This window comes from Cervus canadensis, chromosome 23, assembly GCF_019320065.1.
Source record: "Cervus canadensis isolate Bull #8, Minnesota chromosome 23, ASM1932006v1, whole genome shotgun sequence".
Classification (NCBI taxonomy): Eukaryota; Metazoa; Chordata; class Mammalia; order Artiodactyla; family Cervidae; genus Cervus; species Cervus canadensis.
The window spans coordinates 13,006,368-13,034,123 of record NC_057408.1 but is presented as its reverse complement, the minus strand read 5'-3'; the positions used below and the strand labels follow the sequence as shown (position 1 = coordinate 13,034,123).

At 45.7% G+C, this 27,756-nt stretch overlaps 1 protein-coding gene and 1 long non-coding RNA gene across 8 annotated transcripts in view; one reads left to right on the top strand and one right to left on the bottom strand.

The window, feature by feature from the left end:
* The window catches only part of ALPK2 (alpha kinase 2), a 139,108-nt gene that overhangs the window by 17,777 nt on the left and 93,575 nt on the right, over positions 1-27,756 (top strand). For 2 of the 3 annotated variants that reach the window (XR_006264903.1, XM_043444041.1), the window contains exon 3: positions 839-956. Coding sequence is in view for 1 of the 3 variants with exons in the window: in XM_043444041.1 (XP_043299976.1) it covers positions 839-956 (118 nt within the window). In the remaining 2 variants the exon portion in view is untranslated. Of the gene's footprint in view, positions 1-838; positions 957-8,519; positions 9,546-27,756 lie in introns of those variants that run through there. The other variant, XM_043444043.1, reaches the window with a different exon arrangement.
* The window catches only part of LOC122425567, an 82,036-nt gene that overhangs the window by 40,450 nt on the left and 13,830 nt on the right, over positions 1-27,756 (bottom strand). The gene's annotated exons all lie outside the window — the stretch shown is intronic.

The following is a 27,756-nucleotide window of genomic DNA, read 5'->3' as shown; positions in this document are numbered from 1 at the left end:
CTCTATTGAATAAAAATCTGTAAGTTTATAGGTAACTTTAAGTCTGGGGATTGTAATCAATAGTAATCATCGATCAAGCAGAGTGCATTCCTCTAGATAACTCTGAGATAGACCTTTGTCCCATGTGACATTGAAGCAAGATACCATCCACATTTTTGCCTTATTTCTTAGTTGTAGATAATTTTTCTCAAAAGCTTCTTTTTTTAAAAATAAATAGTAGTTAAGGACACTCGGTCTTTTAGGAAGTTATTTACGTATTTATTTCCGGCTGTGCTGGGTCTTCATCACTGCACCGGCTTCTCTCTGGCTGCAGCGAGCAGGGGCTCCTCTCCAGCTTCTGCGTGCAGGCTCCTCATCGCGGCGGCGTCTCTTGTCGTGAAGCACGGGCTCTAGGGCGCGTGGGCTCAGTAGCTGCCCCTCCGGGCCTCCTGAGCACAGGCTCACTAGCTGTGGCGCACGGGCTGAGTTGCTCCAAGGCATGTGGGATCTTCCTGGACCAGGGCTTGAGCCCACGTCTCCTGCATTGGCCGGCGGATGCTTTGTCCCCGAGCCACCAGGGAAGCCCTCCTAATAGTTTCTCGAGATTAGGGGCAGCACTTTTCATTTTGTGTGCTCCCCCCGTCCCCAGTCCAGCCCAGCATCCTCTCAGGCACGTAACATGCCCAAGAGTGCTTATTGAAGGATGCATTTTTTATCAACGACAAGAAGCTTTTCCGGTTCCCCAATGACATGTCCATCATGCTTATCCCTATTGTTTATCATCCATTCTTATTGATAGCTTTATGATTTTCCAAAGATACTTCACGTCGTAAGAATATTCTTATTTCTTTATCATCAGGCCAGCCCAAGCCAGAGGTAACTTGGTACAAGAATGGTCGCACCATAGATGAGTGTGGCAGTGTCTCCAGTTACGAATCCTTCGAGAACCAGTACGTTCACGAGTTACATCTCTGTTGGTAAGTGGATGTGCCTCAGTGGACTGTTGACTAAGCTCCCCATGTTCTGTCGTGTGCTGGTTACTATCAGGTAAGGTCAAAAGATTGGCTTGTGTTTGCTTCTTGAGTCCCATTAGATGCGATCGACGGCCTCCAGCAAAGACAGCTAAACTCTGCCTGGTAACTCATCACCCTCCTCTAATTGCTGCCATGGATGGTACATTAACAGCTTTATTTAGAATCTCACTCAAGGTGCCCAGGCGTTTTCATTCATTGAATAAGCCCTTTTGAAAGTCTTGTCCTCTCTGGAAAGTTCAGAAGCACCGTGGGATTTCATCATCTGTCATCCAGCATGTCTTGTGTAAGAATGGAAGGAAGAGGTGATGGGCTCGGATCCCGCAGCAAGTCGGTGGTGAAGTTGAGGCTGGAAACCGGACCTCCTGGCCTGCTTTGAGGAAGTGGCGTGGCCCGGTACCGTGGTTTCTCATTCTTTTTCGTTCCCACAAGAACTGTGTGCTTGGGGTGAAGTCAGGAAGCGTTGCATGTGAGGTGGAGAAAAGGAGAACTCCTCTGGCTGAAGCTGGGTGGCTCCGGTTCCCCAGCGCAGCCAAACGGGTCTCATGTCCCTCACGGTGGCTCTGAGGAGACTGAGGTCTGCGGAGTGTGGTGTGAAAATGGCTGAGGGGCATGGGTGTGTGCCAGCAGCCTTGGAGCCGAAAACAACAAACTGAAGGCTTGGGTTTGCATTTCAGCTCTGCCGTGTTCGGGCTGTGTGATCTTGGCCAGTTCCCTTACCTCTCTGAAACTCAGCTTTTTCATCCATCAAAGGGTGGCTGAATGAATTAAATGATGTAATGCTTGTAAAAGGCTTGTTATATAGTAGTTGCTCAATAAAAGCTTTCTTAATCTCTGATCTTTGCTTTTGTTCCAAAGTAAGGTCAGAGGTCACTTTACCACGGTTGAAATGCTTGACTCAGCTGGCCTGCAGCCTATCTAACCTGGTATTTGAGACATCCATTTATTTGTTTATTATTTAGTTTTTTAAAAAATTAATATTTCTTTAAAATTTTTTTCTAAATTATGAAAGTATGATAACACATTTATAGGAGGTTTGGAAAATACAGAACAAAGTTATATATAGTTTGTATATTACAGTTATTTTTTTAAGTAGATAATTTAAGATTTTTAGTTGGGAGTTTCAATGTCAAACTCTCAAAAATTAATAGAATGAACAGATAGAAAAATAGAAGGATATAGGAGACCTGAAAAGCACTACGAACCAATTCAACATAATTAAGATTTTATAGTTTTCACACAACAGCAGGATACAAATTCTATTCAAGTTCCCATAGACTATAAACCAGGAGACACTGGAATAATATATCCAGGGACATAAAACAATGTAAATTTGTAACGTGTAAAAATTTCATGGTCCAAAGATAATGAAATCATACAGAGTCTGTTCTCTTATCACTATGGAATTAGGTTAGAAATCAATATCAAAAGATATACCTGAAAATAAGCCACATAGTTTCAAGTGCAGCGTGACATTTACCAAGAGAGACCTTAGCCCTTGAAAGCCTCACGTTTATTATTTAATTTTTATATGACATTCATCATGCAGCTACTATATGGCAGGCATGTAGCTTAATGCCTGAGTCGAGGTGAACAGCATGAACATTGCTCGAAAAACCTCAAGTCCATCGAGAAAGACAAGCGGTGAACAAACCATGCCGCCTTCCCCTCATGATCCAAGTACTGGGAGGCAGCCCGCTGGCCACCACCGGCCCGCAGCCACGGGTCGGGCTTCCTGCCTCTTCGTTCCACTTTGTCGAGGCTCTCCTCACCCTCCTCTTCACCCCGGTCGGCGTAGAATCCCCTGTGCTGTGCTGTGCTTAGTCTCCCAGTCGTGTCCGACTCTCTGCGACCCCATGGACTGGAGCCCGCCAGGCTCTTCTGTCCCTGGTGATTCTCCAGGCAAGGTGACTGGAGTGGGTAGCCTGTCTCTTCTCAGGAGGGTCTTCCTGCCCCAGGACCAAACCGGGGTCTCCTGCACTGCAGGCGGATTCTTGACCTGCTGAGCCACCGGGGAGCCCGCTGCCTGTCTGACTCCCGGGCAGTTCTGTCACCTGGATCTGTCCAGCCTCAGACATCCTCAAACGTCCTCATCTCCTTTGCACAGGCCTCCCGTTTGGCAGTTATTTCCTGCTCAGGACTGATGCTTGCTCAGTAGGCTGTGCACCTCCTGATGGCAGGAACCCTCACTGTTTCCTATTAATACATCTATGTATCTATCCTATAGATATTTGTGGTTGTGGTTATTAGTTTGCTTATATCAGCATTGGCAAACTTTATCTATAAAGGGCCAGATAGTAAATATTTCTGGCTTTGAAGTCCAGACAGTCTCTATCACTCTGCCATCATAGTGCTCAAAGCAGCCATAGACCCAAAAAATGAAACAAACAAACAAAAACCCCCCAAAATCCCCCAAAAGATCATGGTTGTGTTCCAGTAAAGCTTTATTTGTAGAAGCAGTTGGGGGCCAGATTTGGCCCGTGGACCATAGTTTGCCAGCCCCTGGTCTAGATAGTAAGATCCTTGAGGGCCTACACACTGTACTTCGTATGTATTCCACTCCTACCTTTGTGCCTCTGAGCACTCAATACATATTTCTTGATTGATTAATTTGGGTCTTACACTAAACTAAAACCTTATACTCACTTTATAACCAGGAGAGAAGATCAATGTGTATCCTTTTACTGATGGAATACCATTTAGGAATTGAGATTTGCTAATTATTGTTTGTACACGCTGAGGAATATAGACAAACCAAACATTTTGTGGGGTGTTAGGAGTTGAGGGGTAGCCACGGTGAAACCCGGGGCAGATGGGTGGGTTACAATGGGAGAGACACAACATAGGAAAGAGGAACTTAGCAAGGGAGTTAGCACTGTGTAAAGGTCAGGGGCTCTCATTCTCTGAAGTTCAGCAGGGCAGTGATTCACTCTAAAAATGAAAAGTTTAATGTGACTGAATGCACTCTTTCCAAGTTCCTGCCATTTGAAAGGTAGCCCCGCTTCAGGGAACAGTATTTGGTCCTAATGCAGACGAATAATGGTAGGGCAACATGATGGTGAAGGACAGGGAGGCCTGGCATGCTGCAGCCCATGGGGTCACAAGAGTTGGACCCGACCGAGCAACTGAACAGCAATATGATAATAGATGTGGCTCCTTTTTTTCCCCCCCAGTTAGTGGTAAACATGTTGGACACTAATAATCTTTAAAAGATCTGGTGTCCTACACTTGGAGTTCTGAGCTGTAACTGCCCATGAGCAGGGCAATAAACCCACTAACACTCGTCCTTCACTCTTGACAAAGTCAATCCCCAGTCCAGGTGATTCCAATATGTTGTCCAAGATTCAAAATGCTTTAATCTGAAAACATGCATCTGTAAAGTAGTTTGACTTCTATCCATATATGAAGTGTAGGTTAGGAAAATGAATAGGATTTTGTGCAAATGTCTTTCAAAGACTGAAAGTTAGTTGTTAATAACCATATTAATCTTGAATTTTTTTTTGCCATTATCAATGTACCATTAATCGCCAGATTAGCTTTTAGTTTCCCAAAGAAAAATACTTTACCTACCTGAGTTTAGTCTTTCAGTCATTAAATCTGAGTTCTTAGATATTTGTTTCTGTGTTTCCCAAGGGCTTTTCCTGGCTTAATGTCCCATCTGCACTTCTGCTGTGAGGCTACGGGCCCTGCTGCCATGTTTATCCACATTCTCATCTTCCCTCTTTCCTCAGCTCGGTAGCACTTCTCCTCACATTCTTCCTGCATTCTCCTCGTATCACTCTAATCCTGTGAAACTGTGTATTTATGGCAAATAAGGCTATCTGGAGAGATTGATCAGTGCTGTTGTGACCTTTCCATTACCGCAGGTCAAGTGCTTGGCAGACAAAAGACATGGAAAGCCAAGAAATTGTTCTGAGAGAGAGAAGCATCAATAATAGCAGTATAGCTTGCCCTGTAGCATGAAAGCATTTTCCACCCCTTGAGATATAGGGGTTGGGACTTCCCTGGTGGTCCAGTGGTTAAGAGTTTGCCTTCTAATGCAAGGGGTGTGGTTTTGATCCCTGGATGGGGAACGAAGATCCCACCCACATGCCTCGTGGCCAAAAAACCAAAATATGGAACAGAAGCAGTATTGTAACCAATTCAGTAAGGACTTTAAGAATGGACTTCAAAAGATCTTTAAAAATAAAGATGTAGCAGTTGGGAGGAGGGGAAGAAAGTGCAATTAGATGGTTTCTACCTCATCATGAAAGCAAGTAGCAATATACATACAAACTGGGAACTGTGGTCTCTTATGAATGGAGTTTAAAGACAAGCTGTGAAGCAACAGATGAAAATGTGCCTAGGAACTTACACCTAGAGAGAGACGCTCGTCTCTGCAGTGTGGAGGCCTCTTTGGTTGGTCATGGTCCCATCCAGCAGTGATGAGGGCGAGTCTAGGTTAAGAGTGAAGCAGGAGGGAGGGGAGGCAGAGGCCAGGGCAGGAGCCCCTGGTCAGAGGGACAGGAAGCAGCCCCACTCGCTCTCTCATCGGCTCAGCCCTGGCATTGGCTGGTCTGGAGATGGACCCTGTAGAGGACCTGGTGGGGACAGTGGCCGGGAGAACCGCAGTCACCACAAGCAGTCTGTTCATATGTGTGTGGGTTGAATAGGGCCCCCCATATTCATGTTCACCTGGAACCTCAGAGTGTGACCTTGTTTGGAAATAGTCTTTCCCCCCGCCCCAATACCAGGAGCTCAGGGCTCTTTATTTATTCATTTGTTTTCAGCTAGGCTGGGTCTTCGTTGCCATGCTGGCTTTATTGTCTGGTTCCAGCGTTTGGGCTCCTCACTGCGGTGGCTTCTTTTGTTGCGGAGCATAGGCTCCAGGGTGCAGGCTCAGTATTTGTGGCACATGGGCCCGGTTGCTCTGAGGCATGTGGGATCTTCCTGGACTGAGGATCGAACCTGTGTCTCCTGCATTGGCAGATGGATTCATGACCACTGAGCCTCTAGGGAAGCCCAAAAATAGAGTCTTTGCAGATGTAATTATTTAAGATAAGATCATCCTTAGATGAATATGGGCTCTGACTGGTATCTTTATACAGAGAGGAAGCAGAGACACAGAGAGGGAGACGGCCGGGTGAAGACAGGCAGAGACTGGCATGGTGCCGCTGCGAGGAGGGAGAAGCCCAGGCCCACCCGCAGCTCCCCGAGGGCGAGGGGCAAGGAGAGATTCTTCCCGAGCCTTCAGAGGGACCTCCCTTCGGCGTGGCCCTGCTGACACCATGATTTTGGACTTCCCGGCCGCCAGAACAGTGAAGGAGCACATTTTTGTTGTTTTGTGCTGCTCTCTGTGAGGCTGTTTGTTTTGTCCACTCTAGAACACTAATATGTGATGTGTCTGAGCATTCTTTAAAAAATGCTGCCCCTCACCTACTTAGTATAGGACTGACCATTTTTTCCCCTGATAACCAGAGTGCTGTTCCCAAGATACCAGCTGACTCCATCCAGGCCACCTGGGAGGCATCAGTGGGTCCAGGGGCAAAGAACGTTTTCCAACGCTGCCCCAAGCTGGGCATTGATTGCTCAAGATTTTGAAGGGAAAAAATTCCATCTGAGGGTTTCCTGAGTCACTTATGTGTTTTGACACCAGGGAACATCTGGCCATGTCTGGAGGTGTTTTTGATTGTCATGGCTTGGAAGGGGTGCTTCCAGCATCTGGCGAATAGAGGCCAAGGATTCTGCTGGACGTTGGATATTGCTCAGGGCGATGCCCCACAACGAAATACCACCCATTCTATAATGCCAGTAGTGCTGACGCTGAGAAATGGTGTCATCAACCACCCCAAAACAGAGCGCCCTGAAGCAGCAGCAGCTGGTTCATTCTCCCAACTCTGTGGGCTGGCAGTGGTGGATACTGCCTGGCTCACTCGTGCTCACTCATGGACTTGAGTCAGTCTGAGGCTTGGCTGGGCTGGGAGGTCCAAGGTGGCTTCACCAGGAGGTCTGGCAGTTCATGCTGGACTCTCTCTGATCCTCCAATTGGTTAGAACTGGCTTCCTATACGTGGGTCTCAGGGGAGCAACATGGAGAAAGCTCCAGGAAACGTTCCTGTTGAGCTCCATCCCAACACCACCCCCTCCACGTTCTCTGGGCCAAAGCAAGTTATGGGGCCAGACCAGAGTCAAGAGGCAGGAAGAGAAATGCCACTTCTTGAACAGTAGAGTAGAAATGTCACGTTGCAGCAGGGTGTACAAAACCGAGTGAAAGGAACCAGTGGCCACATTTTGTCGTCTACTCTATCTCATGATATGTCGCTGCAGTCGTGTCCAACTCTTTGTGACCCTGTGGACTTCAGCCCACTAGGTTCCTCTGTCCATGGGATTCTCCAGGCAAGAATACTGGAGTGGTTTGCCATGCCATCTTGCAGGGGATCTTCCTGACCCAGGAATCAAACCCACATCTCATTATTTCTCCTGTCTTGGCGGGCAGGAGTTTAATAATAAGTTTTGCTGCTTGTGATTTATGTAACCTTAAGCAAGTCAGTTAACTTCTTTGAGCTTCAGTTTCTTCATCTGTAAAATGGGTGTTTGTGATGATGTATTGAGATGATTTATGCAAAATGATCAGTGGAGTGTACAGGTCACTGCAACAAATTTAGTTGTTTTTAGTTAGCAGTTAACACTCCCTGAAAGTCTTGTATTCCCAGAATTAATCTGAAAGAATTACTTTGTCCTAGCCAAGTGTGTTTAGAGCCAGAATAATTTTATATGCATAGTTTTGAAAGTGTTAGAGTCAGTTGAGAATTTTCAAAGACAAGAAGAAAATGGAGCAGGAGAGCTATAACCTAATCACAGGATTGAAGCTGTTTCTATCATATATATTGATAGAGTAAAACCCTGTAAACCCTGTTTGGATGGTTTTTAAAAGGTGGTATCTATGACTTCAGTGAAGTCTGGGTCTTCTCAGTTTTTCCTCATGCCTAGATGGACAGATGCTAGGAGCCTTAGGACACTGTTAAATTCCTGAAGCCACTCTGGTTTGTAGCTGGCAGAGGGTTGTTCATAAGTGCTTGTTGTCTGAGACTAACTTTGGCCTTCAAGGGGTCCTCAGCCTATCTCTATACCCAGGGAAACCCAAATTCTTTCTCAGACATCTCAGAAACATGAGTTGTTGGTTGTGAATGAGGCTGGGCAAATGAGAAGAGGTCAGTCAGTGAAGAATACCTCCACTCCGGGGACTTCCCTGGTGGTCCAGTGGTTAAGAATCCATCTTCCAATAGAGAGGACCTGGCTTGGAGCCCTGGTTGGGGAACTAAGATCCCACATGCCTCGGGCACCTGAGCCCACGCGCCATAGCTACTGAGCCCGCACACCCCAGAGTCTGCACCACAGCTAGAGAGAAGCGTACGCTCCACGAGGAAAGACCCTGCATGCTGAAAACTAAGACTCGAGGCAGCCAAAAATAATAAAATATTTAATTAAAAAATGCAAATATCTTTATTCTAGGAAGAAACACCTCAAGGCACACATCCTGCTAAAGGTAGAAGGGTCACCATCACCTTCACTTACAAAGGACAGGAGATTGTATCCACCACTGAAAGCAAGGATTTGAATCCAAAACTGAATACGGATTTAAATCCCATATCTGCCTTTTACAAGCCATATCATTTTGGGCAAGTTACTTAAGCTCTCTGGGTCACCATTTCCTCACTTATAAAATAGGGGTAAAGATAGTATCTGCTTTATAGGGTTGACCCAGGGATTAAATCAACACATGCCAAGAATTTAGAATACTCTTTAAATAATTGTTACTTTGTGCAGTTTGAACACGTTCCCCAACCTGCCAAGCCATGCTCATGCTCAATCGTGTCTGACTCTTTGCTACCCTTTGGAATGTAGGCTGCCAGACTCCTCTGTCCGTGGGATTTTTCAGGCAAGAATATTGGAGTGGGTTGCCAGTTCCTCCTCCAGGGGATCTTCCTGACCCAGGGATTGAACCCGCACCTCCTGTGTCTCCTGCATTGGCAGGCGGACGTCGAACTATAATTTTGGAACTGATTAAAAACAGGGCAATTTAGAGGTAAGAAAGGCAGCTTAGTTTGGCAGCATTTCCCCCCTCTGCTGTTTCCCTCTTGGAGCAGAAAATGTAATTAACGTGTTTGATCAAGGACTCATCCGGTGGAAATAAAGATGACTGAACCTTGTTACAATTTGGCTAAGAGGGAAAGGCATTTCATCCGAGATTGGAAAGCATTTTGTGAACTTTGTGTTCCCGTGAGCTTAAGTAGGTGTCACAAGTCTTAAAGATGAGTGCTAGGGCTTCCAGCACCAGGAAGGCCCTGTGTCCAAGCATGGAGCCAGGGCGGGCTCCTGCAGCATTCTTCCTGAATGAATTCAGCCGCTGTGCTTCGTGGCTGTTCCTCCGACCACTGCCAGAAACATTTAAGTGAGCCTCAAGGGTCTGATGAGAAGCACCGATTTGGTCCCCGGGACGATAAGGCCGTGCTGATAATCTGCTGCCCGACTTCACTTTCCGGTTTTAACTTCGGAGGTGAGTGATTCAGCGGAGTGGATGGTGACAGGGCCACGCCACTGGATGCTCAACTTTTCTTATGTGTTCGCTCACCCTTTCCTGGGACAGGACTTGGGTGGTTGCTCCCACCACGGTGCTGGCTCTCAGGGAAGATCCACAGCTCTCAGTAACAGACCAGTCCAAGAGTCCCTCCCCAGATGGTGGGACAGCCAGAGGAAGGTGCCCTGGAAACTGGGCACGCGCTGAATGGCTCTGGAAGGGCCCCTCCATTGACACCTTCTGGGAACTTGGAGAAGATCAGTAACACGAGGGAAGTTCATGGGCCAACTGGGGTTCACTCTTTCTTTGTAATCCCAGAATCATGGGGTGAATTTCTGAGAGTTGGAAAGATGGAGAATCTGTTTTCCATAGTGGCTGTACTAGTTTGCATTCCCACCAACAGTGTAAGAGGGTTCCCTTTTCTCCACAGCCTCTCCAGCATTTATTGCTTGTAGACTTTTGGATAGCAGCCATCCTGACTGGTGTGTAATGGTACCTCATTGTGGTTTTGATTTGCATTTCTCTAATAATGAGTGATGTTGAGCATCTTTTCATGTGTTTGTTAGCCATCTGTATGTCTTCTTTGGAGAAATGTCTGTTTAGTTCTTTGGCCCACTTTTTGATTGGGTCATTTATTTTTCTGGAATTGAGCTGCAGGAGTTGCTTGTATATTTTTGAGAATGGATAAGGAAGCTGTGGTACATATACACCATGGAATTTTACTCAGCCGTCAAAAAGAATTCATTTGAACCAGTCCTAATGAGATGGATGAAACTGGAGCCCCTTATACAGAGTGAAGTAAGCCAGAAAGATAAAGAACATTACAGCATACTAACACATATATATGGAATTTAGAAAGATGGTAACGATAACCCTATATGCAAAACAGAAAAAGAGACACAGAAATACAGAACAGACTTTTGAACTCTGTGGGAGAAGGTGAGGGTGGGATGTTTCAAAAGAACAGCATGTATACTATCTATGGTGAAACAGATCACCAGCCCAGGTGGGATGCATGAGACAAGTGCTCCGGCCTGGTGCACTGGGAAGACCCAGAGGAATCGGGTGGAGAGGGAGGTGGGAGGGGGGATCGGGATGGGGAATAAGTGTAAATCTATGGCTGATTCATATCAATGTATGACAAAACCCACTGAAATGTTGTGAAGTAATTAGCCTCCAACTAATAAAAAAATTAAAAAAAAAAAGATGGAGAATCTGGCTGATACAGAAATTCCAGCACTAGCGATCACCTGACCAACGTTGATGTCCTCTTTCAAGGTGAACCTCATGGAGACATTACCTGAGGGGCATCCCTGGTGGTCCACGGGCTGACTGCCTTGTAAAGCAGGGGGTCCAGGTTCCATGCCTGGTCAGGGAACCAGAACTAAAATTCCACATACTGCAACTAAAAAAAGATCCCACGTGCAGTAAAGATCTTTGCATGCCTTACTGAAGATTGAAGATCCTGCGTGCTACAACTTAGACCCAGCACAGCCAAATAAATAAATAATATAAAAAAAAAATTTTTTTTTAAGTTACTTGACAGCGAGTTAGGGCAACTGAAACTGAATCAGGTCTTGTGAGTCCCAGAAGGGTTTTGCTTCAGCCCTGAGGGGAGATGCAGGGAGGGACGGGACAAAGAACATAGTTTGGTTGGGAACTATTTGGTTGGGTATTTCTGTTCTGACCAGCCCAGCCCTGTTTTCTCCCTGCCAAAGGTCTCCCATGAAATTTACCTTCACTTTTGCTTCATCACCCCTGGAAGCCTCTCCTTCCCTCCCCACAACCCTCTACCTTTCACTGTCTTAGAATTCTGTGCTTGCCTTGGATCCCTGCCTCAGACTCCATCACTTCTGACTGCCTGGCTTGCCTTCTCCAAAATGCAGGCACGGTTCACTTTCTCTGAATCCTATAAGGCTGGACCAATCCCAGCACCTTCAACCTCTCAACTCCTGAGCCATCAGCCCAGGCCTCAGGCTGAGTCCCACGCATGTGGGTGGGGAAGCCTGATGCTCTGGGCCCTCCCAGGACCCCTTCCAGACCACACCTGAGCCACCCTTGAACCTAGGAATGAACTTGATATATGAAAGGTGTTTGGATCTGGCATGTTCTGTTGACCTTGTCTGTATGAGCTCAAAAATACCACAGACTGGGAGGCTTAATCAATAGCAGTTTATTTCTCATGGTTCCAGAGGCTTGAGATCAGGGTGCCAGCAGGGTGGGGTTCTGGTGAGGACCCTCTCCTAGGCTTGCTGATGGCTGCCTTCTTGCTGTCTCCTCACATGGCAGAAAGAGAGAGAGAAAGTGGTTGGGGGAGGACAGGCTCTCTGCTGTCTCTTCATGTGAAGGCACTAATCCTGTTACAAGGGCCCCACCCTTACAACATCACCTAAACTTAATCACCTCTCAAAAGCCCTGTTACCAAGCACCATCATATTGGGAGTTAGGGCTTTAACATATACATTTGAAAGGGACACAATTCAGTCTATAGCACTGCTCCAAATTTGGAAGGTGTCCCAGCCATGCACAGGGTCAGGCCTGGACCAGGCCAGTAGGGGTATATGTGGGACCACTGGTTAAGAATCAGAGATTTGCAGCACTCTGCAAGGCCATGAATGGGTACTTAACAAGGGCTGGCTTCAGAGTCATAACCTCCCAGATTCAACTGTTAGCCCTACTTCTTGATTGAGCATGTATGTATCTATAAAGGGTAAAGTGGGAATAATAATAGTATCTACCTTGCAAGGCTGAGGGAAGATGACCTGAGATAATACAGAGAAGGTTTTTAGAACAGTGTCTGGTACTTAGGAAGTGCCAGGTAAATGCTCACTTTTTTCAGGGTTTTCTGTGTTTTGTTAGATACTGTTAGTCACTCTTAGTCATAAGCATGTGAAAGTGGGATTCGGTTACCCTCCCATTTCAGAGAAGATGGGGCCAAACAGATCTTGGAATTCTTTTTTTTTTTTTTAATAATTTTATGTATTTATTTTTGGCCGTGCTGGGTCTTCGTTGCTGCACGGACTTCTCTCTGTCTATGGCGAGTGGGGCTGCTATAGGCCTGCTCTCCCGTTGTGGTGCTCAGGCTTCTCACTGCGGTGGATTTTCTCGTTGCAGAGCAGAGGCTCTAGAGCGCAGGCCAGTACTTGTGGTGCGTGAGCTTAGTTGCTCCTTGGCATGTGGGATCTTCCTGGATCAGGGATTGAACCTGTGTCTCTTGCATTGGCAGGCGGATTCTCTACCACTGAGCCACCAGGGAAGCCCTTGGAATTCTTGAATGAGAATCTTAGTGTGATTCCAGAGCTAGTTTAGAATGACCAGGGCTTATATAAGTGTTAAGAAGCCAGGCCAAAGGCATGGACTCTCCCCAGGTAGGCAGAACAGATGCAAGACTGTATGTGAAGCTTGGGGCAATGATTTGGTTCAGAGCTTTAACATCAACTAAATTCTGGGCCATCCCTGAGCTCCAGTGTCACTCAGGTCTAGGGTGCTCCCACAAGACCCTTGTCCTTGCTCTTTCTTCTTCTGGAATATTCTCTCCCCAGATAACCCCATGGCTAGTTCTCTTACTGCCTTCAGGTTTCTGCTCAAAATCACCCGAGACCTCTGACCCGCTGTCTAAAATAGCACCACCTGCCCCCAGCATGTCCTGCCTTCCTGATCTTGCTTCAGTCTTCACGTAGCACGTGATGTAATGTATGTACGTATGGGCGGGCACACACACACGCACAATTTATCAGCTTTGCATAGGTGTAATAGACATACAGTGAGCTCTTCACATTTGAAGTGTTGAGTTTGGTGCATTTTGACACACGCACGCAGCCATGGAACCATCACCACCATCAAGAGGATGGACACATTTATTCTCCTAAAGGACCTCTGCCTGCCCCTTTGCATCCCCACTTTCTGGCTCTCTTTGTGCCCACCCCCCCCCCCATCCTCACACAACAAGCTTTGGTCACTGGAGACTCGCTTACCTTTTCTAGAATTTTTATAATTAATTGAGATCGTGGAGCATGTACTCTTTTGTATCTGGCTTCTTTCACGCCACGTAATTATTTCAAGAATCATCTGTCATTTGGTGTATCAGTGGTTCCCTCCTTTTACGGCTGAGCAATGTTCCCGAGTTTCATGGTTCAGATCTCTCGGAATTTGTTTTCTCGTGCTTGGACACCTGGGGTTATTTCCAGTCCTGATATATATTTATTTAAATTTTTGTTTGTCAGAGTTTCCCCCCAACTGGAAGGTAGGTTCCATGGCTGCAGAAACTTGTCTGATCTGTTCCCTGCTGTAGCCCCAGCACCCAGGACAGTGAGCTCTGTGGGATGAATTACACAATGCATATGGTGCATTTGCTGTGTTCTTTACCGAATCTTCATCTGAGGGGAGGGGGAGGAGCTGATGGCATGTAGGATGCGCCACCCCCAAATTTGATACCTTGGCATATGAAAGATCTTAAATTGAAGGAATTTTTAAAGACAGAAAAAGCAGAAAGATCATTCTGACCTCCCCCCATCACCATTCTTCCCGGAAACAGGTCCTATTAATAAAACTCCCCTGTGAAAGGTGCATTCCCTGTATCCGGAGGAGAGAAGGCCTTCTTATCACCAGAGACGGGGAAACTGGGGCAAGAACTCTGTACAAACAAACCTTGTTAAAGTCGCGTTTATCTCTCTGTGACCACCTCACCATTTACTGCCCACAGCTCAGACCTTCTGCTTGTCAGTCCTTCACACCAATTTATCATTTCTGCGTCTGCCCGGTATAAGAGCTCCCTGTTCTGCTCACTTCTCTGGGTCTTCTTTCTTTTGTGAAGGCTCCACATACACGTACGAATTCAATCAGCTTTGTATGGGTTTCTCCTGTTCCTCTGTCTTTGTCGGTTCGATATTTCCTCCCCACAGAGCCATTCCCCGGACAGCCGTCTGAGTTTCAGGGGAGGGATTTGAATCATGCTGGCTTCTTGGTGGTCAGTCTGCGGGTCCTTTAGGGGCTGTGCTGTTTGAGGGGGTGTGAAGATAGGGACTGGTAAAAGGCCTCCTGTGGGAGCCATAGGACCAGGCCACCATGCCAGCGGCTCCGGTCACCCACCAAGCTGCGGGAGCCTGAGGTTCTGGTCACTCTGTGGCCGCCCCCTTTCTGGCCTGTCATTCCTGGTTCCCTGGGCCGCTGCCCAGCTGTGGGACGCTTCTTCCTTGCCACTCCTGCCTACCCCTCCCCCAGCAAGGGGCTGCTCCCCCGGGCACCGTGCCAGCTCCCCACTTTCCTGTCTGCTGCCAATAGCTGGGCCGGCTCTCCCCCCAGGTGCCAGGTGATACGGGAGCAAGGGAGCTGTGCCGGGGAAGATGACCAAGCGGGAGACAGCAGGCACCAAGGTGCCGACAACAGAGCGGCAGGCAAAGAGAAGCAATCCCATTGTGAACGGCTCCTTCCCTGACCACAGTCTCCTAGGCTGCTTCTGGGAGAGAAGCTCTCTGGTCTGGTTTTGCACCATTTCCTCCTGCCTGGGTCGAGCAACCAGTTTTTTAAAAAAGCAAAACCAACTCAGCCATAAAAAGGAATGAAATTGGGTCAATGATAGTGATGTGGATGAACCTAGAGTCTGTCATACAGAGTGAAGGAAGTCAGAAAGAGAAAAACAAATACCGTGTATTAATGCACATGCATGGAATCTAGAAAAATGGCACTGATGAACCTACCTGCAGGGTAGGAATAGAGATGCAGACGCAGGGAACGGACTTGTGGACACAGTTGGGGGACGAGAGGGTGAGAGGAATTGGGAGATTAGGAGTGACATGTTTACACTCGCTGTTCAGTCGTCAAGTCATGTCTGACTCTTTTGCAACCACATGGACTGTAGCCCACCAGGCTCATCTGTCCATGGGATTCTGCAGGCAGGAATACTGGAGTGGGTTGCCATTTCCTTCTCCAGGGGATCTTCCTGACCCAGGGATCGAACCCACATCTCCTGCATTGGAAGGCAGGTTCTTTACCTCTGGGCCACCAGGGAAACCCGTGGGTAAAACAGCTAGCTGGTGGGAAGCGGCTGTAAGCACAGGGGGCTCAGCCTGGTGCTCTGTGATGACCTAGAGGGGTGGGAGGGAGGCTCCAGAGAGAGAATGTATTTACACTTACAGCTGATTCATGTTGTTGTACTGCAGAAGCTATCACAACATTGTAAAACAATTATACTCCAATTAAAAAAAATAAATGAAAGAAAAAAGGCAAAACCCATTTAAACAGCCACTGAATTCCACAGGGGCAGCTGCTGGGCACTTCCTATAAACTCAGCTCAAATGGAGGTGCCAGTCAAGTGACAGCTGATATTTTTCTGAGGATTTAATAAAGGGACATTCACTCTTCATAGACACGGTGGAGTCATAGAGCTGGAAGCAACTCCAAGGCCTTGTCACTCAAACTTGATTTCCCCTGGAAGCTCGTTAGAATGCCAGAGTCCCAGACCGCACCCTGGCCTGGCAAATCAGATGCTGCCTTTTAACGAGATCCCAGGTGATTGCCAGGTGATTTGAGTGCACGTTACCATGTGATAAGCCCTGTTTTATGGATTATCTGGCCCCTGGCTATACCTTACCCCTAGGGAACTCTTGAAAAATACTGATACTCAGGTGATACTCCCAAGAAATGCTGATTTAACTGGTCAAATGCAATTGGTCCAGTCCAGTTCCTTTATTAGACCCAAGACCCAGAGTGATCGTGGGACCCATCCAAGTTCCTAACAACTGGTTAGGACCAAAGCTAGGATTACCCAAGAACTGTGTCCTGTCCCTACTGCATCTCATTCTACTAGGCTGTCCTCCAAAACAAAAATCTACTAACACACTTGCTGGAGTATAACTCAAAAAGAAGTGATTGTGAGGACTTCCTTTAAAAATAAGTATTCACAGACATCCCTAGCAGTCCAGTGGTCAAGACTTCACCTTCCAGTGCAGGTTCGATCCCTGATCTAGGATCTTAAACCAAAATCGTGGCCAAAAACAAAACATTGGAGGAAAAAAAAAAAAAACAGAAGCAGTATTGTAACAAATTCAATAAAGACTTAAAAAAAAAAAAAAAAAAAGGATTCATGGAAGGTCTACAATATGCCAGGGATTTTCCAAGATCTGGGGTTTCCCTGGTGGCTCAGATGGGGAAGAATGTGCTTGCATTGCAGGAGACCCAGGTTTGATCCCTGGGTCAGGAAGATCTTGCTTTTCTTTCCTTTGTTTAAATTTTTCTAAGCACTGTTTTTATTTTCTTTTTTTTTCTTTTTTTTTTTTTTTTTAGCTGAATTTACTATTTTATTATTATTTTTTTTTCCAGTGGGTTTTGTCATACATTGATATGAATCAGCCATGGATTTACATGTATTCCCAATCCCGATCCCCCCTCCCACCTCCCTCTCCACCCGATTCCTCTGGGTCTTCCCAGTGCACCAGGCCGGAGCACTTGTCTCATGCATCCCACCTGGGCTGGTGATCTGTTTCACCATAGATAGTATACATGCTGTTCTTTTGAAATATCCCACCCTCACATTCTCCCACAAAGTTCAAAAGTCTGTTCTGTATTTCTGTGTCTCTTTTTCTGTTTTGCATATAGGGTTATCGTTATCACCTTTCTAAATTCCATATATATGTGTTAGTATGCTGTAATGTTCTTTATCTTTCTGGCTTACTTCACTCTGTATAATGGGCTCCAGCTTCATCCATCTCATTAGGACTGGTTCAAATGAATTCTTTTTAATGGCTGAGTAATATTCCATGGTGTATATGTACCACAGCTTCCTTATCCATTCATCTGCTGATGGGCATCTAGGTTGCTTCCATGTCCTGGCTATTATAAACAGTGCTGCGATGAACATTGGGGTGCACGTGTCTCTTTCAGATCTGGTTTCCTCAGTGTGTATGCCCAGAAGTGGGATTGCTGGGTCATATGGCAGTTCTATTTCCAGTTTTTAAGAAATCTCCACACTGTTCTCCATAGTGGCTGTACTAGTTTGCATTCCCACCAACAGTGTAAGAGGGTTCCCTTTTCTCCACACCCTCTCCAGCATTTATTGCTTGTAGACTTTTGGATAGCAGCCATCCTGACTGGCGTGTAATGGTACCTCATTGTGGTTTTGATTTGCATTTCTCTGATAATGAGTGATGTTGAGCATCTTTTCATGTGTTTGTTAGCCATCTGTATGTCTTCTTTGGAGAAATGTCTGTTTAGTTCTTTGGCCCATTTTTTGATTGGGTCATTTATTTTTCTGGAATTGAGCTGCAGGAGTTGCTTGTATATTTTTGAGATTAATCCTTTGTCTGTTTCTTCATTTGCTATTATTTTCTCCCAATCTGAGGGCTGTCTTTTCACCTTACTTATAGTTTCCTTTGTAGTGCAAAAGCTTTTAAGTTTCATTAGGTCCCATTTGTTTAGTTTTGCTTTTATTTCCAATATTCTGGGAGGTGGGTCATAGAGGATCTTGCTGTGATTTATGTCGGAGAGTGTTTTGCCTATGTTCTCCTCTAGGAGTTTTATAGTTTCTGGTCTTACATTTAGATCTTTAATCCATTTTGAGTTTATTTTTGTGTATGGTGTTAGAAAGTGTTCTAGTTTCATTCTTTTACAAGTGGTTGACCAGTTTTCCCAGCACCACTTGTTAAAGAGGTTGTCTTTTTTCCATTGTATATCCTTGCCTCCTTTGTCAAAGATAAGGTGTCCATAGGTTCGTGGATTTATCTCTGGGCTTTCTATTCTGTTCCATTGATCTATATTTCTGTCTTTGTGCCAGTACCATACTGTCTTGATGACTGTGGCTTTGTAGTAGAGTCTGAAGTCAGGCAGGTTGATTCCTCCAGTTCCCATTCTTCTTTCTCAAGATTATTTTGGCTATTCGAGGTTTTTTGTATTTCCATACAAATTGTGAAATTATTTGGTCTAGTTCTGTGAAAAATACCGTTGGTAGCTTGATAGGGATTGCATTGAATCTATAGACTGCTTTGGGTAGAATAGCCATTTTGACAATATTGATTCTTCCAATCCATGAACACGGTAATGTTCTCCATCTGTTTGTGTCCTCTTTGATTTCTTTCATCAGTGTTTTATAGTTTTCTATGTATAGGTCTTTTGTTTCTTTAGGTAGATATACTCCTAAGTATTTTATTCTTTTTGTTGCAATGGTGAATGGTATTGTTTCCTTAATTTCTCTGTTTTCTCATTGTTAGTGTATAGGAATGCAAGGGATTTCTGTGTGTTAATTTTATATCCTGCAACTTTACTATATTCATTGATTAGCTCTAGTAATTTTCTGGTAGAGTCTTTAGGGTTTTCTATATAGAGGATCATGTCATCTGCAAACAGTGAGAGTTTTTAACTTCTTTCTTTCCTAATCTGGATTCCTTTTACCTTATTTTTCTGCTTCATGAATTGCTGTGGCCAGAAACTTCCTACCTAATGTTGAATAGTAGTGGTGAGAGTGGGCACCCTTGTCTTGTTCCTGATTTGCAGGGGAAAATGCCTTCAATTTTTCAAACCATTTGAGGGGTGATGCTTGCTGTGGGTTTGGTCATATATAGCTTTTATTATGTTGAGGTATGTTCCTGGTCTATTCCTGCTTTTTTGGAGAGTGTTTAATCATAGATGAGTGGTTGAATTTTGTCAAAGGCTTTTCTCTGCATCTATTGAGATAATCATATGGTTTTTATCTTTAATTTGTTAAATGTGGGTGTATTAATTGATTGATTTGCGGATATTAAAGAATCCTTGCATTCCCTGGGATAAAGCCCACTTGGTTCATTGTATTGATTTTTTTAATATGTTGTTGGAATTCTGTTTGCTAGAATTTTGTTAAGGATTTTTGCATCTATGTTCATCAGTGATATTGGCCTGTAGTTTTCTTTTTTTGTGGCATCTTTGTCTGGTTTTGGAATTAGGGTGATGGTGGCCTCATAGAATGAGTTTGGAAGCTTACCTTCATCTGCAATTTTCTGGAAGAGTTTGAGTAAGATAGGTGTTAGCTCTTCTTTAAATTTTTGGTAGAATTCAGCTGTGAAGCCATCTGGTCCTGGGCTTTTGTTTGCTGGAAGATTTTTGATTACAGTTTCGATTTCCTTGCTTGTGATGGGTCTGTTAAGATCTTCTATTTCTTCCTGGTTCAGTTTTGGAAAGTTATACTTTTCTAAGAATTTGTCCATTTCATCCAAGTTGTCCATTTTATTGGCATAGAGCTGCTGGTAGTAGTCTCTTATGATCCTTTGTATTTCAGTGTTGTCTGTTGTGATCTCTCCATTTTCATTTCTAATTTTGTTAATTTGGTTTTTCTCTCTTTGTTTCTTAATGAGTCTTGCTAATGGTTTGTCAATTTTGTTTATTTTTTCAAAAAAACCAGCTTTTAGCTTTGTTGATTTTTGCTATGGTCTCTTTAGTTTCTTTTGCATTTATTTCTGCCCTGATTTTTAAGATTTCTTTCCTTCTGCTAACTCTGGGGTTCTTCATTTCTTCCTTCTCTAATTGCTTTAGGTGTAGAGTTAGGTTATTTATTTGGTTTTTTTCTTGTTTCTTGATGTAAGCCTGTAATGCTATGAACCTTCCCCTTAGCACTGCTTTTACAGTGTCCCATAGGTTTTGGGTTGTTGTGTTTTCATTTTCATTCATTTCTATACATATTTTGATTTCTTTTTTGATTTCTTCTATGATTTGTTGGTTATTCAGAAGCGTGTTATTTAGCCTCCATATGTTTGAAGTTTTAACAATTTTTTTCCTGTAATTGAGATCTAATCTTACTGCACTGTGGTCAGAAAAGATGACTGGAATGATTTCAATTTTTTTGAATTTTCCAAGACCAGATTTATGGCCCAGGATGTGATCTATTCTGGAGAATGTTCCGTGTGCACTTGAGAAAAAGGTGAAGTTGATTGTTTTGGGGTGAAATGTCCTATAGATATCAATTAGGTCTAGCTGGTCCATTGTGTCATTTAAGGTTTGTGTTTCCTTGTTAATTTTCTGTTTAGTTGATCTATCCATAGTTGTGAGTGGGGTATTAAAGTCTCCCACTATTATTGTGTTACTATTAATTTCCTCTTTCATACTCGTTAGCGTTTGCCGTACATATTGCGGTGCTCCTATGTTGGGTGCATATATATTTATAATTGTTATATCTTCTTCTTGGATTGATCCTTTGATCATTATGTAGTGTCCTTCTTTGTCTCTTTTCACATCCTTTATTTGAAAGTCTATTTTATCTGATATGAGTATTGCGACTCCTGCTTTCTTTTGGTCTCCGTTTGCATGAAATATTTTTTTCCAGCCCTTCACTTTTAGTCTGTATGTGTCTCTTGTTTTGAGGTGGGTCTCTTGTAGACAGCATATATAGGGGTCTTGTTTTTGTATCCATTCAGCCAATCTTTGTCTTTTGGTTGGGGCATTCAACCCATTTACATTTAGGGTAATTATTGATAGGTGTGGTCCCGTTGCCATTTACTTTGTTGTTTTGGGTTCACGTTTATACAACCTTTCTGTATTTCCTGTCTAGAGAAGATCCTTTAGCATTTGTTGAAGAGCTGGTTTGGTGGTGCTGAATTCTCTCAGCTTTTGCTTATCTGTAAAGCTTTTGAATTCTCCTTCATATCTGAATGAGATCCTTGCTGGATACAGTAATCTAGGTTGTAGGTTATTCTCTTTCATTACTTTCAGTACATCCTGCCATTCCCTTCTGGCCTGGAGGGTTTCTATTGATAGATCAGCTGTTATCCTTATGGGAATCCCTTTGTGTGTTATTTGTTGTTTTTCCCTTGCTGCTTTTAATATTTGTTCTTTGTGTTTGATCTTTGTTAATTTGATTAATATGTGTCTTGGGGTGTTTCGCCTTGGGTTTATCCTGTTTGGGACTCTCTGGGTTTCTTGGATTTGGGTGGCTATTTCCTTCCCCATTTTAGGGAAGTTTTCAGCTATTATCTCCTCGAGTATTTTCTCATGGCCTTTCTTTTTGTCTTCTTCTTCTGGAACTCCTATGATTCGAATGTTGGGGCGTTTCACAGTGTCCCAGAGGTCCCTGAGATTGTCCTCATTTCTTTTGATCCTTTTTTCTTTTTTCCTCTCTGCTTCATTTATTTCCACCATTTTATCTTCTACCTCACTTATCCTATCTTCTGCCTCCGTTATTCTACTCTTGGTTCCCTCCAAAGTGTTTTTGATCTCATTCATTGCATTATTCATTTTTAATTGACTCTTTTTTATTTCTTCTAGGTCTTTATTAAACAGTTCTTGAATCTTTTCAATCTTTGTTTCCAGGCTATTTATCTGTAACTCCATTTTGTTTTCAAGATTTTGGATCATTTTTATTATCATTATTCTAAATTCTTTTTCAGGTAGATTCCCTATCTCCTCCTCTTTTGTTTGACTTGGTGGGCATTTTTCATGTTCCTTTACCTGTTGGGTATTTCTTTGCCTTTTCATCTTGTTTAGATTGCTGTATCTGGAGTGGGCTTTCTGTATTCTGGAGGTCTGTGGTTCCTTTTTATTGTGGAGGATTAACCCAGTGGGTGGGGTTAGACGATTGGCTTGTCAAGATTTCCTGGTTAGGGGAGCTTGCGTCAGTGTTCTGGTGCGTGGAACTTGATTTCTTCTCTTTGGAGAGCAATGGAGTGCCCAGTAATGAGTTTTGAGATGGGTCTATGTGTTAGGTGTGTCCTTGGGCAGCCTGTATGTTGATGTTCAGGGCTATGTTCCTGCGTTGCTGGAGAATTTGCGTGGTATGTCTTGCTCTAAAACTTATTGGCTCTTGGGTGGTGGTTGGTTTCAGTGTAGGTATGGAGGCTTTTGGACGGTCACTTATTACTTAAAGTTCCATGTAGTCAGGAGTTTTCTGGTGTTCTCAGGTTTTGGGCTTAAGTCTCCTGCCTCTGGATTTCAGTTTTCTTCTTCCTGTAGTCTCAGGACTTCTCCAACTATACAGCCCTGATAAGAAAACTTCTAGGTTAATGGCTAAAAGATTCTACCCCGTTAGGGACACCCAGAGAGGTTCACAGAGTTACGTGAAGAAGAGGAGAGGGAGGAGGGAGATAGAGATGAACAGGAGGAGAAAAAGGGGGACTCAAGAGGAGAGAGACAGATCTACGCAGCTGTCTGTTCCCAGAGTGTTCTCCGTAGCCCAGTCACCTACAAAGATTCACAGAATTGGATTGGGAAGAGAAGGGGAAAGGAGGAAATAGAGGTGTTCTAAGGTAGAAAACAGAGAGTCAAGATTGGGAGAGAATAATCTTCGGTTTAAAAATAGGGCTTCTCTTCTTTTTTTTTGTTTTGTAAGGTTATAGTGTATTGAAAATGAAAATTAAGGAGTAGTAGAGGAGTACTAGAGGACTTTAAAAGAAATAAGAGAAAAAGAAAAATAGAAAATAGAAGAGAAAAAGGAAAGAAAAAAAAGAAAAAAGAAAAAAAAAATTTTTTTTCCCCCCTAATTAAAAAATCGTAAAAGTCTGTGGAAATGAAAGTTAAGGAGTAATGGGGGAGTAATAGGGGATTTTAAAGGAAAATAAAAGAGAAGAAAGAAAAAAGAAAAAAAAGAAAAAAAGAAAAAAAAATTAAAAAAGAGAAAAAAGTAAAATTATATCTAGGAGTTTCTCTGGAGCTGTTGCGGTCAGTGTGGGTTCGGCTCAGTTTCAGATAGCTCCTCGTTCCAGCTTACGCTTCTCGATATCTACAGGCCCCTCCGGTGTAGTCAGTGTTTCCTAGAGGGATTTTAATCTGTTGCACCAGTCCCTTCTGAAGCGGTTCCCTTCGTTTATTTGGCTTCTGTTTGCCGGTCTCTTCAGAGCCTCATTTCCGCCCTGACACAGGCGGGCGGAGGTGGACTCTTCTTCAGGTAGCTAGTTCCGTCGCTCTGCGGGGCAGGGAGTGGCTGGCGCTATGGGGACGGGCTTGCGCCGCGGGGATGGGCTGGGGCTGCCGGGAGGGGCTGACGCTGTTTTCTCCGTCTGTGCTGCTCAGGCTCCCGGCTGTTCTATATGGAGCGCGCCCCGCGCTGCGCGAGGTTCCAGCCCTCGGGTGTTCCACAAAAGCGCGGAAGGAAAAGCTGCGCCCCCTCTCTGTGCCTTCCCCGTCAGAGCGGTCCAGGCAGCCAGGGGCTTGGTGGGCGCACTCTCCCCAGGTGTGGCGCGCCCACTCCCTTCCGCGGACCCAGTCTCAGTTTCCGCTGGCGCCAGTCGGGTGCGCGCGCCTTCCGCCCTCCGCGTCCCCAGCCCCAGTCCCCGCCCGCGCCGGTCGGCTGCCTGCGCCCTGTGTCTCGCCGCGACCTTCCCCTCCCCCCTGCCTCCTGCCTCCGGCGGGGCTGGGCCGGTCCGCAGCCTGCGAGCTCCTCTCTGGACCCTCTCGGTCTCTTTGTTCTGCGAACGGCCGGCAGTGTGTTCGGGCCGGTTAATTTACTCTCTTTTGGTCTCCCACAGTTCAAGTTGGCAACTCACAGAAGTTCCCTCCGATTGTCCTCAGGGCACTCGGGCCGGACCCTACCCCAAGCAATGCCGCCTAAGAGCTCCCGGGATGGATCCCCGTCCTTAGCTCTTTTGTCTCACTTTTTATCTTTTATATTTTGTCCTACCTCCTTTCGAAGACAATGGGCTGCTTTTCTGGGCGCCTGATGACCTCAGCTAGCGATCCGAAGTTGTTTTGCGAAGTTTGCTCTGCGTTCAGTTATTCTTTTGATGAATTTGTAGGAGAGAAAGTGGTCTCCCCGTCCTACTCCTCCGCCATCTTGGCTCCTCCAAGCACTGTTTTTATTTTAGAGAGTCCTAACCACTTCAGAGGCAGGAGGAAAGACAGGTTTTTTGTTTTGTTTTTTTTTTTCAAACCAAGGGCCTCTGTAATGTTGTCTGCCCTGACCAAACACGCAGGCCAGTGGCATCACTGTAAACTGACTATAATGATTAATCTCTCTTTGCTAGGATAACAAGGTGACGTCAGTCTCTGCTTCTATAAGAATCCTGAATTTAGGATTTTCAACGGTCATTACTCCTTCTATTTCTTCTATAAACTTCTATTTCTGAAGGTTAGAAATTAACTGACAGCAGACAGGCATAAAATCGCAGTTTCCACTGTCTGTTCAAATGTCCCATCCATCTTTCTTCCTCACTTTTTTTTCCAAGGAAACTGGTTGACCCCTTTTGTTTCACTCCTGCTGCAGTGGCTTTAACCCATGGTAGCAGCAGCAAAGCCCGTGATCTCATGGGACAGGGTCAAGAGAGAGGGAGTCACACATTAGACAGACCAACAAAACTGGTCCATGGTGGTCCTGGAGAAGGAGGCAGGAAGCCACTAGCTTCTGGATCCATCTGACAGCACTGGATATGTTGCTGTTGGACCGGATGCTAGGAAGGGGTGGAGGACCGTCTCCAGGGTGCACGGCCCCAATAATTGGTAGAGCGGAATTGCACATTTTTGTGAGACGAAAAGCAGGTTTGGAAGGGAAAATCCAGGTTTGTTTTGGAGCATGCTGGGTGTTTAAGTGAAATAACAGTGTTAGTCCTTCAGAATTCTCAGCTAACTGACTTCCATGAAACAGCGCTGGGTCCTCTGAGCCAGGGTCCAGGGTTGCCTGGTTCTCTGTCTTGCTCTCGAGAGGCCATGTCTTTCATAGATGGATTTGCAATTTAATCTAGAAGTCTTTCTGTTGTCACTGTGTCCTTCTGAGATTTCTGGAGACATTCTGGGACCCTGTGCCAGCTTGGGGGCCTGTTGGTGAGGCCGGTGGCGATGGTTTCTAGCTATCCTTGAGTTTTCTTTTGAGAAGAGGGGTCTGTCATCTGTTAACTAAGCCTGTTGGGAGTAAGGCCACGAGATGCTTTTCTTTCTGAAGCCAGTGTGCTCATGTCTTGTTTACAGAATATCTGGTGGGTCTGCGTTTGATCCTAGAGGTTCAAAAAGCTGCCACGTGCTCAGCACTTTTGTGCCAAAAGAGAGCCAGGAAGCCAACCCCGCCCTGACCCTCCTCTGCCGTCCGCTGACCGACTATCCGGCCCGCTTCACCAGGTCCTGGAGCTGATGTACATTTAGCTCAGTGCCTGCTTGGCCCTGACTGCCCGTCACAGTCACCTGGGAGGCTGAAAAAGGCCAGCTGCACAGCCCATCACTCTGAGATGCCGCTTAATTGTTTTTTTGTGTTGGTGGGGCCCTGGCACTGGTAATATTTTCTGCTCTTTCAAACAGACTTTATTTTTTAGAGCAGTGTTAGGTTCACAGCAAAATGGAGCCAAAAGCAGTTTCCATACCTCCCCCTGTCCCCAGTGCAGACTCTCCACGGTCCGCATCCCCCACCAGAGCGGGGCGTTTGTCACGACTGGCGAGACTGTCAGACACGTCGTTACCAAAGTCCACAGTTTGCATCAGAGCTCACTTTCTCTCTCTCTCGGCATTGTACATCCCATAGGTTTGGAAAAATGCCTGATGATGACTGCCCACAAATATCATATCGTGCAGAATGGTCTCCCTGCCCTAAGACTCTTCTGGCGCTGACAATTTTTATCAAGCACTGCAGAAGATTCTAGGGCAAGACTGAGAACCACCAATTTAGAGCTTCGTGTGCACCAGGCCCTGCTTTAAGCCCTTTATAGGAATTAACTCCGTAATCCTCACATCAGCCCCTGGTGCAGATCCAGTGATTGCCCTGAGACACTCGGTAGCTTGTCCACTATCACATGGTGGACGGACGGCGTGTGAACCCCGGCAGGCTGGCCGCTAAGTCTGTCCCCTACGCACGACGCGCTGTCCTGACTTTGCAGCCTGCCTCTCCCATCTGCTCAGAATTGCACTTGAATGAAGAGGAACGGCTGACTTGCCCCAGCAGTTCGCTCCTGAGCAGAGTTCTGTGCCTTCCAGCCCCTGACACCCGTTCTTCAGGCCTCGTCCCCACAAGGCTGTCTCTTCGCTGACCTCGCCCGTGACCTGCTGGGTCTTGCTCCTATACACCTGCCTGGAGTGCCCGCCCCCCCTCCCTGTCCAGCCAAGTCTAATCCTCCCCGCTGGGCTCAGGTTACCCGCTCCCGGCTCTGTTCCCAAAGATCCAAGCCACCCTGACTTCTCCCCTCCTGTCCAGCACAAGCGCTCCCTGCCTCCACGGTGCCTTTGGGAATTTGATGACACGGTGCCTTTGGGAATTTGCAAATCACGTCTTGCTCCCTGTTTAATACATGAAAGTCTTATCTCTTGGCCAAATTGCTAGCTCCCCCAGGGAAGGAAGCAAGTCTCACACCATCCATGTTTTGTCTTCCTTTTCAAAGCCATGCCGTGTGCCGGGCATATGTGCTTGTAGGTCTAACAGGACTTAGGGGAGGATGGGGTGTTCCTGCTTAGCCGGAGGCCTCAGGAGAGCGGGGCCTCTCCAGCTTCAGCCTGGCACCCTGTGCAACGTGGTGAGCCTCTCACAGAACGATTTCCACTCCTCCAGAAATGAGTGTTCTTATCTGCTTCCCAATGAACTGGAGCGTGAGGTCCAAACCCCTCAGTCTGGGATGCAAAGTCATTCATGACCTGGACCTCACCCACCTCCTGGTCAGTAACTCCTCCTGCTCCCAATTGGCCTGGGTCAGCCCCACCTTCTGCCCGCGTGTGTGCGTGTATATGTTTGTGTACGTGTGTTCAGTCTTGTCCTACTCTTTGTGACCCCATGGACTGTAGCCCACCTGGCTCCTCCGTCCATAGGGTTCTCCAGGCAAGAATACTGGGGTAGATTGCTATTTCTTCCTCCAGGGGATCTTCCCCACCTGGCAATCAAACCTGTGTCTCCCGAGTCTCCTGCTTGCAGACAGATTCTTTACTGCTGGAGTCAGCGGGGAAGCCTTTCTTTGGTGTAAATATTAATGGCATCTCTCCTCACTCTCTAAAGCATCCTGCTTCCTGCTTCAACAGTAGATCACTCACTTGCGCTAACTTTCGGCCCAGTGCTCCCCCGGGTTCCAAATGAGACACGTGTGTTGCCTTCCCACCTCCTCTCACCTCTGGCCATTCCTCATACCCAGAGTGATCAGCCCCAACCTCAGGCCCGGACTACCTTTCCTGCCAAAATCCTACCATGTATTTCTTAGACCTGCTTCTGCATTCAAGTTCCCCGGAAACCTTCCCTCATCATCACCTGTCACCTCCCCACCCCCAGATTTCTAGCATTGGTCTGATTTTTAACAGCACTTAGCACATCCTGTCCGTCTTGGGGCTGCTTATATGGACACCTAGT